Here is a 12,434-nt window from a genome sequence, read left to right as displayed (position 1 = left end):
AGGAGAGGAGTCTGCTTGATCAGCCACACCGCCATCCACTCCCTACAACCCCTCCCTTAACCAGCATGCATGGTGACCATTGACGATACACACCGTGGACTATTCTGAAAACACCTCCCAATCCCATCACCTCTCCTGCCAGGAAGGACAAGGGCAGCACCTTTACTCACGGGCTCTCCACACCCCTCCAAGTCCCGGCTGGAACACACATCACCCTCACTTCACTGGGGCTGGGTTTGATTCCCGGAACTCCCTCCCCTGAGGGTATTGTGGGAATCTTGCCACCCTCTTGAGGGTCAATTAGGGTTCAGAGATAAATACCGGGCAATTTCTACAATCTCAAAGGGTGATTAGGGATAGACAATAAATGCTGGGAAGCCTCCTACCTTCTCGAGGGGAGATCAGGGATGGACAATAAATGCCGATAAGTGCCTCACCTTTTGAGGGGTGATGAGGGATTGGCGATAAATGCTGGCAAGTATCCCGCCTCCTTGAGAGATGATGAGGGATGAGCAATGAATGCTGGAAAGCTCCCCAAAACTCGAGCAACAGAAACAATGCTGCATCTAGTTTTAATATTAGCCAACATGCCCCCCCCACCCCACCCCATTGTCCCAACATAAGGCCACTGCCTCTGAACTTGAGTCTGTGCTGGAGATCGTAGTAAGACAGTCGAGGGGAGGGAGGGGGTTCCAAGCTCTCTCCCCTCCGTCCCCACTTCCTGCAGCCCCAAATCCGAGGCAGGAGAGAGGCCTGTCTGAACGGGAGGTGTAGCTTCCAGACATTTTAGTCGCCATCCGAGCCGGAATCATCTTCTTGGTCCGAGAGATCAGGAACCGGGAATCGGAGAATGGCAGCTACTCCGGTCAGCTGGCTAAGCTCTAGAGGAGTAAGGGAGAAAGGAGAGGGAGAGTGGAGGAGAGAGGGAGGAGAGATAGAAGTGGGAGAGGGGAAGAGAGAGGTGGGGAGATGAGAGGGAGAAGAGAAGGTGCAGAGGGGATTGGGATGAATGGGAAATAGGTGGGGGTCAGAAAGAGAGGGAAGGGGAGAATTGGGAGAGGCAGAGCTCAGTGGGGAGAAGGAGATCATGGAAGGGGGAAGGGTTGGCAGCAGGGAGAGAAAGGTTTGGGAAAGAGGGAGGGAGAAGAGACACACATTCATCTTAGTGTTCTCTCCCGTCCAGACTCTGAGTCAGGACCCCTCTTGGGAACACCCCCCCTCCCGCCTCCCACAGCCCCACCCACAGGCTGGTGAGCTGGTTTTGGGGATAAAGTCCTACGATCCAGAAGGGGCCGACTCCACGGACTGGCCAAGAGCAGCTGGTGGGGAGGGAGCAGAGGAAGATCCCATCAAGCTGGGGAGGGGCAGGAAGGCAGGGGTGTGCACACAGAGGTAAGATATACTCACGTTCTCCGGAGACGTGGAGACTGGAAAACATCCTGTGGTGGCCGGAATGTGGAGGAGTAAGGATGCAGGAGAGAGAGGGAGGGGGAAGATGGGGAAAGGGAGGGGGAAGGAGGGAAAGGGAGTGGGTAGAGGAAGGGAGGATGGGTGGGGAGAGAAAAGGAGACAAAAGGAGAGCGGGAGGAAGATGGGAGTGGGAAAAGGAAGGGGAGAAAGATGGGAGGGAGGGAGGAGAGGAAGGGGAAGGAGGGAAAGGAAGTGGGTAGAGGAAGGAGGGATGGGTATGAGGGAGGGAAGGATGGGGAGAGAGGGGGAGAAGAAGAAAAGGAAGAAAGAGGGGAGGAAGAACAGGGAGGGAGGGGGAAGTGTGGAGAGAGTGAAGGGGAGAGGAAGGAGCGAGGAGGGGAGGGAGGTGAGAGAGAGGGGGAGAGGGAAGGGGAGATGGAGGAGGAGAGGGAAGGGGAGATAGAGGGGGAGAGGGAAGGGGAGATGGAGGAGGGGAGGGAGGTGAGAGAGAGGAGGAGAGGGAAGGGGAGATGGAGGAGGAGAGGGAAGGGGAGATGGAGGAGGAGAGGGAAGGGGAGATGGAGGAGGAGAGGGAAGGGGAGATGGAGGAGGGGAGGGAGGTGAGAGAGAGGAGGAGAGGGAAGGGGAGATGGAGGAGGAGAGGGGATGGAGGAGGGGAGGGAGGTGAGAGAGAGGAGGAGAGGGAAGGGGAGATGGAGGAGGAGAGGGAAGGGGAGATGGAGGAGGAGAGGGAAGGGGAGATGGAGGAGAAGAGGGAGGTGAGAGAGAGGAGGAGAGGGAAGGGGAGATGGAGGAGGGGAGGGAGGTGAGAGAGAGGAGGAGAGGGAAGGGGAGATGGGGAGGAGAGGGAAGTGGAGATAGAGGAGGAGAGGGAAGTGGAGATGGAGGAGGAAGAGATGGACAGGAAGGGAAGAGGAGGTGGTGAGAGGTGAGGAGAGGTGGAAGGAGGGATGAGGGAGGGAGAGAGGAGGGGAGAAGTAGAGGGATGAGGACAGAGAGGGTGGAACAAAAGGTTAGAGTGAGTGTCTCCCCCTGATGACCTCCCACCACCCACCCTCACCCTGGTCCATCCCTCCCCCCCCCCACCCTCATACTCCCTCGACCTCCATCCCTCCTTCCGAACAATCTCTGCCTCATCTGACTTGGGATAGATCCCAATGGGACCGCCACTCCCTGGACAAGGAGGAGGTGAAGAGCTTGGTAACTTGTGCAGCCACTATCAAGGAGCTAGGGACTTGTCCAGAGGATCCTTGAGGTCCACCGACACTGTCCACTGTCCTACCACTGATTAGGGTCACACAGCAGATAACCAGGCCCTCTGGCCCAACTGGTCCATGCCAACCAAGACTTCCTTCCAAGCTGGTCCTATTTGTCCACATCTGGCCAAATCCCTCTACACCTTTCCTATCCACATGTTGTCCAAGTGTCTTTTAAATGGTGTTACTGTACCATCCTCTCTGGCAGCTCATTCCACATATCGACACCATCTGAATGAAAAGGTTGTCCCTCAAGTTCCTATTAAATGTCTCTCCTCTCACCTTAAACCTGCGCCCTCTAATTCTTGATTCCCCCCCCCCCCACCCCAGCCCTAGGGAAAAAGACTTGTGTGCATTTGCTCTACCTTGGCCCCTCATGGCTTTATACACCTCTATAATGTCACCCTCGCACTCCAAGGAACAAAGTCTCAACCTGCCCAACCTTTCTGTATAACTCAGTCTCTCAAGTCCCAGCAACATCCTCAGAAATCTCCCTTGCACTCTTTCCAGCTTAATGTCTTCTTTTCCACACCAGGGTGACCAAACGGGAGGGAACATAATACTCCCAAGTCAGGGACACAAGAGATTCTGCAGCTGCTGGAACTCATGAGTAGCATACACAAAATGCTGAAGGAACTCAGCAGGTCAGGCAACATCGACGGAGAGGAATAAGCAGTTGACATTTCAGGCCGAGACCCCTTACCAGAACTGGAAAGGAAGGGGCAGAACTCATTATAAGAGATTCTCCCCTCACCTTTTCTTGTTTTCACCCATTCTAGTGACCCTCTCACTCCTTTCTCTCTTCTGTTCTCACAACCTGGCCATCACCTTCTTCTGATTCCCACCTCCTTCCCTTTATTCTAATGCCCACTGTCCTCTCCGATCAGATTCTTTCTTCTTCGGTTCTTTATTGCAATTGGTTTATTTTTGTCACCTATACTGAGATACAGTGAAAATGTTGTCTTGCAGACTGTTCATACAGATCAGATCATTACAGAGTGCACTGGGATAGAACAAGGTAAAACAGTAACACTGCAAAATAAAGTGTTACAGCTGCAGAGAAAGTGCAGTGCAGGTAAACAAACAAGGTGCAAAATCATAACAAACGTAGATTGTGAGGCCAAGGGTCCATCTCATTGTACAAGAGGTCTATTCGAGAGTCTGATAATGGCAGGGTAGAAGCTGTCCTTGAGCCTGGTGGGACGTGCTTCTAGGCTTTTGTAGCTCCTGCTTGATGGGAGAGAGGCGAAGAGAGAATGTCCGGGGTGGGTGGGGTCTTTGATTAGTCTGGCGGCTTCACTGAGGCAGTGGGAAGTGTAGGTAGAGTTCATGGAGGGGAGGTTGGTTCCTGTGATGTGCCGGGTTGTGTCCGCTACTCTCCAGGGTTTCTTGTGCTCACGGTCAGAGCAGTTGTCGTACCAAGCCGTGATGCACCCTAACAGGATGCTTTTTATGGTGCATCTGTAAAAATTGGTGAGGGTCAACTGGGACGTGCTGAATTCCTTCAGCCTCCTGAGGAAGTGGAGGCATTTGTGAGCCTCCTTGGCTGTGACATTAACATGGTTAGACCTGGAAAGGACGTTGGTGATGTTCACTCTTCGGAACTTGAAACTCTCAGCTCTCTCAATCTCAGCACAGTTGTAGATGTGTTCACTGCCCTCCTCCTAGCACTTCACCCATCACTCCCAACTTCTTACATCATCTCCCCCTCTGTCACCCAGTGCACCTCCCCCCCTCCTCCACCCCGAACTCATCTACCACTTGCCAGCTGTACTCCTCTTCCCCACCCCACCTATTTATTCTAGTATCTGCCCCCTTCCTTTGCAGTCCTGATGAAGGGTCTAGGTCCAAGTTGTCAACTGTTTATTCCCCTCCATATACGCCGCCTGACCTGCTGAATTCCTCTAGTATAGTGTGTGTGTGTGTGTTTCTCTTAATTCCCTCTTCTTGGCTTCTTTATAATCCTCAAATGGTTCTGTTTGATATTGACTTCCTAAACCTTATGGACACTTCCTTTTTCACTTTTTGACTAAACTCACCACCTATTCTGACATTCGAAGTTTTCTTACCATGTCATCCTTGTCCTCCCTTCTTACTGGAACACACCTGTCGCGTACTCTGTGCAGTTGGTCTTTAAACCACCCTCCACATGTCAGATAAAGACTTGCCCAAAAGCAGCTGTTCCCAATTAACTTCCCCTAATTCCTGTCCAATACTCACATAATTTGCCCTGTTCCAATTTAATATTCTTTTTCAAAGTCCATACATATCTGCATCTACATACATAAAAACTTAATGAGTTATGATCACTGTTCACTATCTGCTTCCCCACTGAAAGGTCAGTCATCTGGCCAGGCTCAGTATGGTTCTTCCTCTCATTGGGCTATCTACGTACTGATATAGGATACCCTCCTGGATGCACCTAACAAATTCTGCCCCATCTAAACCTCTTGAGCAATAGTCCAAGTGCAGCCTCTCTCCCAAACTCAGCGCTCTTTCCAGTTTCCAAACTTCAGTGTGCTGATGTATGGAGTGGTCTGTCAAGACAGTATGCAGACAAAGACTTTTTGTTGTATCTCAGACAATAACAGACCAGTCAAGGTGGACAGTATCTGAACTTGTTGCATCCTAGTCTGGTATGGAAACACCATTGCGGGAATGGCAAAGGCTACAGAGAATTTCCTTGCAGGAAAGGTTGTTAGTGCTGCTCCGGGGGTTAAACTAGAGTTGCAGGGGGATGGGACCCAGAGTGCCAGGGCAGCTAGTGGAGTGTTTGCAGGGGAAGTAGATATTAAACCTACATACAAAGACAGGAATCAAAACTAATGTTCTGAGTCACATTTATTTCAATGCAAGGAGTGTGGTAGCTAAGGCAGATGAACAAAGAACACGGATCAGCATGTGGAATTATGACGGTGTAGCCATTAGTGAGACCTGGTTGCAGGAGGGACACAACTGGCAGCTCGGTGTTCCAGGGTTAGATGTGACAGAGCGAGGGGGATTAAAGAGGGAGGGTAGCATTACTAGTCAGTGAAGTGCTCCAACAGGACATACTGAAGTGCTCATCTACTGAGGCTCTTGTTAAGGGGGAGGAGGTGGGGCATGGCAAATATGGGCAGGGAGGAACAAATGAGGCACTTGAAGAGTTTAAGAAATGCAAGAGAACACTTAAGAAGGAAAACAGGATTAAAAGAAAGCATGAGGTTGCTCTGCCAGACAAGGTGAAGGAGAATCCCAAGGGCTTCTACAGATACATTAAGAGTAAAGAGGATTGCAAGGGTCAAAATTGGTCCACTCGAAGATCAGTGTGGTCATCTATTCATGGAGCCAAAGGGATGAGGAGATCTTAAATCATTTATTTTTGTATCTGCATTCACTCGGGAGACGGACACAGAGTCTATAGAACTGAGGCAAAACAATAGTGAGGTCATGGATTGTATACAGATCACAGACGAGGAAGTGCTTAGCATGGATAAATCCCCAGGCCCTGACAAGGTCTCTCCTCAGACCCTGTGGGAAGCTACTACAGAAATTGTGGGGGACTTGGCAGAGATATTTAAAACATACTTAACAACAGGTGAGGTGCTGGAGGATGGGAGGATAGCTAATGCTGTTTCCTAGTTCAAGAAAGACTCTAAGAATAAGCCAAGAAATTATAGGCCAGTGAGGCTGGCATCAGTAATGAGTAAGTCACTGGAAAGTATTCTAAAAGACCGGATACGTAAGTATTTAGATAGACAGGGACTGATTAGGGATAGTCAACATGATTTAGATTGTGTCTAGCCAATCTTATAGAGATTTTCAAGGAGGTTACCAGGAAAGTCGATGAAGGTAAGGCAGTGGATGTAGTCTCCATGGACTTCAGCAAGGCTCTAACAAAGTCCCTCAAGTGAGAACTGGTCCTGAGGACTCAGCCACTTGCATTCTGATGGGAGTAGTAAATCGGATTGCATATTGCTTTCACAAGAGAAACCAGAGAGTGGTAATACATGGTTGCCTCTCTGACTGGAGTTCTGTGACTAGTGGAGTGCCACAGGGATCGGTGCTGAGTCCTTTGTTGTTTGTCATCGATAGCAATGATCTGGATAACAATGTGATTAACTGGATTCAAATTTGCAGATGACACCAAGACTGGGGGTGTGGTGGACACCAAGGAAGACGACCAAAGCTTGGGACCAGCTGGAAAAATGGCTGATAAATGGCAGATGGAATTTAACGCAGACCAGTGTGAAATGTTGCACTTTGGGAGGACAAACCAGGCTAGGACTTAACCAGTGATTAGTAGGGTGCTGAGGGGTAGGGTAGAACAGAGGGATCTGGGAATACAGGTACATAATTCCTTGAAAATGGCATCACAGGTTGATAGGGTTGTAGAGAGAGCTTTTGGCACATGTCCTTCATAATTCAAGGTACTGAGTGAGGGAGTTGGGATGTTAAACTGCAGTTGTATAAGATGTTGGTGAGGTCAAATTTGGAGTATTATGAGCAATTCGGGTTATCTATCTACAGGAAAGGTGTCAATAAGAATGAAATAATAAAGAGAAAATTTGCAAAAATGTTGCCAAGACTTGAGGACCTGAGTTATCGGGAAAAGTTGAACAGATTAGGAATTTATCCCCTGGAGTGTAGGGGAATGAGGGGAGATGTGATAGAGGTACACAAAATGATGAGGGGTATAGATAGGGGTAAATCCAAGCAGACTTTTTCTGCTGAGGTTGGACGAGTCTAGTACGAGATGTCATAGGTTAGAGGTGACAGGTGAAATATGTAAGAGGAATCTGTGGGGGAACTTGTCACTCAGAAAGTGGTGAGAGAGTGGAATTAGCTGCCAGTGGAAGTGGTGGATGCGGGATTGATTGCAACATTTAAGAATTTTGGATAAGTACGCGGATGGGAGGGATATGGAGGGTTATGGTCCAGGCCGGGTCGATGGGACTAAGCAGAATTACAATTCGACATGGACTAGATGGCCAAAGGGCCTGTTTCTGTGCTGTAGGGCTCTATGATTCTTAAGTGGTGGATACCGTCCAGTTCATCACAGGCAAAGTCCTCTCCACCATTGAATACCTCTACAAGGAGCCCAGCCACAAGAAAGCAGCATCCATCATCAAGGACCCCCACCACCCAGGCCACGTCCTCTTCTTGCTACTGCCATCGTCAGAGATACAGAAGCCTTTGGTCCCACACCACCAGGTTCAGGAACTGTGACAACCTTCCAACCATTAGTCCCCTGAACTGGCATGGATAACTTCACTCACCTCTACCCTGAACTGATTCTACAACTTACAGACTCACTTTTCAAGACTCTTTACACCTCATGTTCTCAGTTTTACTTTATTGTACACAGTTTGTCTCGTTTTGCATATTTGCTTGTCGGTCTTTAGCTGTTTATGTATAGATTTTTGTAAAATCTATTGTATTTCTTTTTTTCACATAAATGTCTAAAGGTAAATAATCTCAATGTATATGGTAAAATACATGTATTTTGCTCATAAATTTACTTTGAACTTGAACTTTAAGACACCAATGAATACAAGGCCAGTGGATGATCTGACCAGCAGCGAGGTCACAGGGACACGTCCCACCTCTGCCGGGACCCGACTGCCCCAGCCTCCCTGCCTTGGCCCAGGCTTCCCTCACCTTATAGTTCCCCCATTATCACGCACGCTGTCCACCAGTTTGACATAGCGATTTCGCTGTGCGATGTCTTGGCTCCTGTTGAAGGGGAAGAAAGAGGAAGAGTAGTCTTCATGTTTCTGGCCTCAGTATCCTCCTGAGACATGTGCTCACACGTTTCCCATCTCAGTATCCCCTGGGTCAGACCCACACTGGGTTCACCGTGCACAGTTCCTGTCTCTGTATCTCCTGGGTCAGACCCACACCGGGATCACCGTGCACAGTTCCTGTCCCTGTATCCTCCAGGTCAGACCCACACCAGAATCACCATGCACAGTTCCTGTCTCTGTATTCCTCTGGGTCAGACCCCCCCCCCACCAGGATATGTGGGCGCAGTTCCTGTCTCCATATTCTCCTGGGTCAGACCCACACCGGGATCACCGTGTACAGCTCCTGTCTCTGTATTCCTCTGGGTCAGACCCACTGCAGGATCACCGGCATGGTTCTGGTACTAGAACATCAAACAACAGAGGAACAGAGACCTCGGTATACAAGGGTATGACACACACAGTGAATGGTGGGGATTATTGAGAAACAGAGAGACCTCGGTATACAAGGGTTAGACACGCCTTGAATGGTGGAGAGTAACGAGGGACAGAGGGAGTTCAGTGTATGAGGGTAGGACACACCGTGAATGGTGAGGAGTGTTGAGGGACAGAGGGTAGGACATACATCATGAATGGGATGGAGGGACCTCGCTGTACACAAGCAGGGGGGAAAGAGCAGGGAGGGTAAGGCGGGATTGGTGGGTTAGTGAAGAGTATTCCAATTATGTAGAGTTGCCGGGAATCTGGATTCATTCCAAATCTGGGACGCAAGGGGGAGGGATGGGAGACAATTTGAGCCCAGGCACAGAAAATTCCCTGGCAGGGAGACATGAAAGGCAAGAGGGATCAAAGGTACTCATCTAGGCCCGACAAGCACAACTCAACAGTGGTTAGCTCAGCAGACTGGGACACGGGAAGGAGGGAGTGTGTGAGACAGAGAAAGGGAGAGAGAGACGGAGTGATGGAGAGGGGGAGAAGGGGAGACAGAGAGTGAGAGAGAGAGAGAGAGAGTGTGAGTGTGTCAGGGAGGGAAAGGGAGAGTCAGTGGTGTGACAGGAGGGGTTAGAGACGGAGGGATGGTGGGAATGGGATTGTGGAGGGCTCAGAGAGGGGGAAGAGAGGAAGGGTGGGATGGATGGGAGGAAGGAGAAAGACCTCACCTTCCACAACTCCTCCCTCCTCTCCTGGGACCAGCCACCTCCTTCAGTCACTTGTGGAATTCTGCTGTGCGCTCGCCCCAGGTCCGCTGTGGGGGGAGAGAGGCGGGGTGCAGGCGGCATGGTGAGAGAAGTTCTTTTCCCTCTCATGGAAGGCCAGGAGTGATCTGGGCAAATTACGCTCACCCACCCCAACCCCGCAACTGAAAGGGGAACGGGAGTGACAGGTGAACTCACCTGAAGAGACTGTCGGAAATGAGGAGGGTTTCCACGGCCAGGGCCTCGTTTGCCTTCTCCACTTGCTTCACCCTGGGGGAGGGGTCAGAATTCATTCATTAACACCATGGAAGCAGGTCCTTCTGCCAACTCCTGACCCCTGTGCTCTCCCGAGCTGCTCCCACCTGCCTGTATTTAGCCCACCTTTCCTGTCCGTGCTTGTTTTGTGTCTTTTAATTGTAGCCGCCTATCCACTTCTGTGGCAGCTCATTCCATATGTCACTGCCTCCTACATGGGAAAAGCCTGCATTTTTCCACCTTCCCCTTCTCACCTTAAACCTGTACTTTGTTCTCAAGTTCGACCTTCCTAGGTAAATCACTTCACACTTTTCCAGGTTGAACTCCATCTGCCACTTCTGTGTCCTGTCAATGCCCCACTGTAACCTACAAAGACCATCTACCTTCCACAAGGTCCACAACACCACTGTTTTAGTTTTGTTACTTTTGACACCCTTCACCACAGAAGCAATTACCAAAATTAACATCTGCACCAACAGTAAACCCTGGTTGGTGAGGTCACACTGTCCCATCACACACTCCTGGGGTCAGTCACAGGCTACGTCCACACTACGCCGGATAATTTTGAAAACGCCGGTTTCGAGTAAAAACGACAGGCGTCCACACTAAGCGTTTTTCAAAATATCTCTGTCCACATTAGACAGATATTTGGGCAAATCTCCTCCTACTGGGCATGCGCAGGGCACACAGAAAACAAGCGAAGAGGAAACGGTATAGTTGGTGCACGTTTGTCCAGTTACAAAGTAGAAAAACTTCAAAGGAATTGCTCTTGGCTCTCACGCAGAAGGATTTAAAACTAAAAAAAACAAAGACTGGAGCGTATGGAGGCAACTGACAGGGAGTTCACGGGCAGTATGACCCGGCTGACGATGAACATTGAAAAACTGACTAACTCTGTTGCATTAATAAAGCACCTTGTTAAATGTATAAAACATGTCTGCGTCAGTGTTATCTTGTATTTCTATACAATGTTACATTCGGCTGTTACACATCTATTGTCAGAGAAGTACAGTACTTGCATAAATAGGTAAACCACCTTGGTTCTTGATCCTCCAAAATATTCCATACGGAATTTAAACTGGAGGTGGCGGAGGGTGTTTTCTGTCCTTACCTTCATACAAGCAAGGACAGAAAACAGGGCAAAGTGAGTATACTTATTTACTCAGTAAGCTATGGGTCGAAGTATTTGGTGAGTACATTTCTAACTCTTCTGGCTTCAGTCTCGTTGCCGTCTGTTCTGAAATTGTTAGGTTCTGCGAAGCACAGAATCAAATATCGCTGTGATGATTGTACACTCTAGTATCAATCTTTGACGACAATAAAGTAGTAATAATAAGAAGAATAATAAGAAGAAGAAAACAATGAAATGCCGGGCTGCCACCATTTGTTCCGGCACGTCATGACAGTGGTTTTAAAAAGTTCCGGTTACCCCGTACACACTGCAACAGATATTAGGCGTTTTCAGATTTATTCACTCTGGAGACCATTTCTGAAAATCTCCGTTTTCGGGGGCTAAAAACGCCGGTTCAGTGTGGACGGAGGGTCAAAACGAAGAGAAAAAGCTTCGTTTTCAAAATTATCCGGCGTAGTGTGGACATAGCCACAGAGGGAAGCTCCCTCCTCACTGTCCCATCACGCACTCCTGGATCAGACACAGAGTGAAGTTCCTCCACACCATCCCATCACACACTCCTAGGATCAATCACAGAGGGAAGCTCCCTCCTCACCATCCTATTGCATACCCACAGAGACAGACACAGAGTGAAGCTCCGTCACACCATCCCATCACACACTCCCTGGGGTCAGACACAAAGCTCCCTCCTCACTGTCCCATCACACACTCCTGGGTCAAACACAGAGTGAAGTTCCTCCACACCATCCCATCACACACTCCCTGGGGTCAATCACAGAGTGAAGATGCCTCCATACTGTCCCATCATACATTCCTGAGGTTAGACGGAGTGAAGCTTCCACCACATTGTCCTATCAGGCTGATAGCAAAGGGTTAATGATCCTCCCACGATAATGAAGCAGCTGGGCAGAAATCCCCTGGTTCTTTCCCAGTATCTGGGAGGTTGCAAACTTCTGAAAACACACCTGGGCTTCTGATTCTGTGCTGAGACACGCCCAGTGAGGCTGTGATTTAGGCAGAGAGGGAGGGGGTGGGAGAGGGGGAGGAGGAGTGGGGGCAGTGAGGGTAGGGGTAGAGGGGGATGGGAGAGAAGGGGGATGGGTAGAGGGGGAGGGGGAGAGAGGGAATGGGGAGAGAGAGAGGGAGAGTGGGGAGAGAAGGGGAGGGGGAGTGGGGAGAGAAGGGGAGGGGGAGTGGGGAGAGAAGGGGGAATGGGGAGAGAAGGGGAGGGGAAATGGGGAGAGAAGGGGAGGGGAAATGGGGAGAGAAGGGGAGGGGAAATGGTGTGAGAAGGGGAGGAAGAGGGGGAGTTGGGAGGGAGAGAGGGAGGGGGAGGGAGAGAGGGAGGGAGAGGGAGGGAGAGAGGGAGGGAGAGGGAGGGAGGGGGAGGGAGAGGGAGGGAGGGTGAGGGAGAGAGGGAGGGAGTGTGAGGGAGAGAGGG

General features: G+C 50.1%; 1 protein-coding gene across 1 annotated transcript in view; it reads right to left on the bottom strand.

The window, feature by feature from the left end:
* Window positions 1–591: 591 nt before the first annotated feature.
* Window positions 592–12,434, bottom strand: part of pelo (pelota mRNA surveillance and ribosome rescue factor) — a 31,189-nt gene continuing 19,346 nt past the window's right edge. Inside the window, exons 10-13 of the mRNA XM_063062562.1 lie at window positions 9,805–9,876; window positions 8,328–8,402; window positions 1,408–1,439; window positions 592–881 (exon numbers count right to left, since the gene is read on the bottom strand). Coding sequence (XP_062918632.1) covers window positions 787–881; window positions 1,408–1,439; window positions 8,328–8,402; window positions 9,805–9,876 — 274 coding nt within the window. The 3' untranslated portion in view covers window positions 592–786. The remainder of the gene's footprint in view (window positions 882–1,407; window positions 1,440–8,327; window positions 8,403–9,804; window positions 9,877–12,434) is intronic.

This window comes from Mobula hypostoma, chromosome 11, assembly GCF_963921235.1.
Source record: "Mobula hypostoma chromosome 11, sMobHyp1.1, whole genome shotgun sequence".
Classification (NCBI taxonomy): domain Eukaryota; kingdom Metazoa; phylum Chordata; class Chondrichthyes; order Myliobatiformes; family Myliobatidae; genus Mobula; species Mobula hypostoma.
Note: the sequence above shows the minus strand (reverse complement) of the source record. Positions and strands in the feature narration are given on the sequence as shown.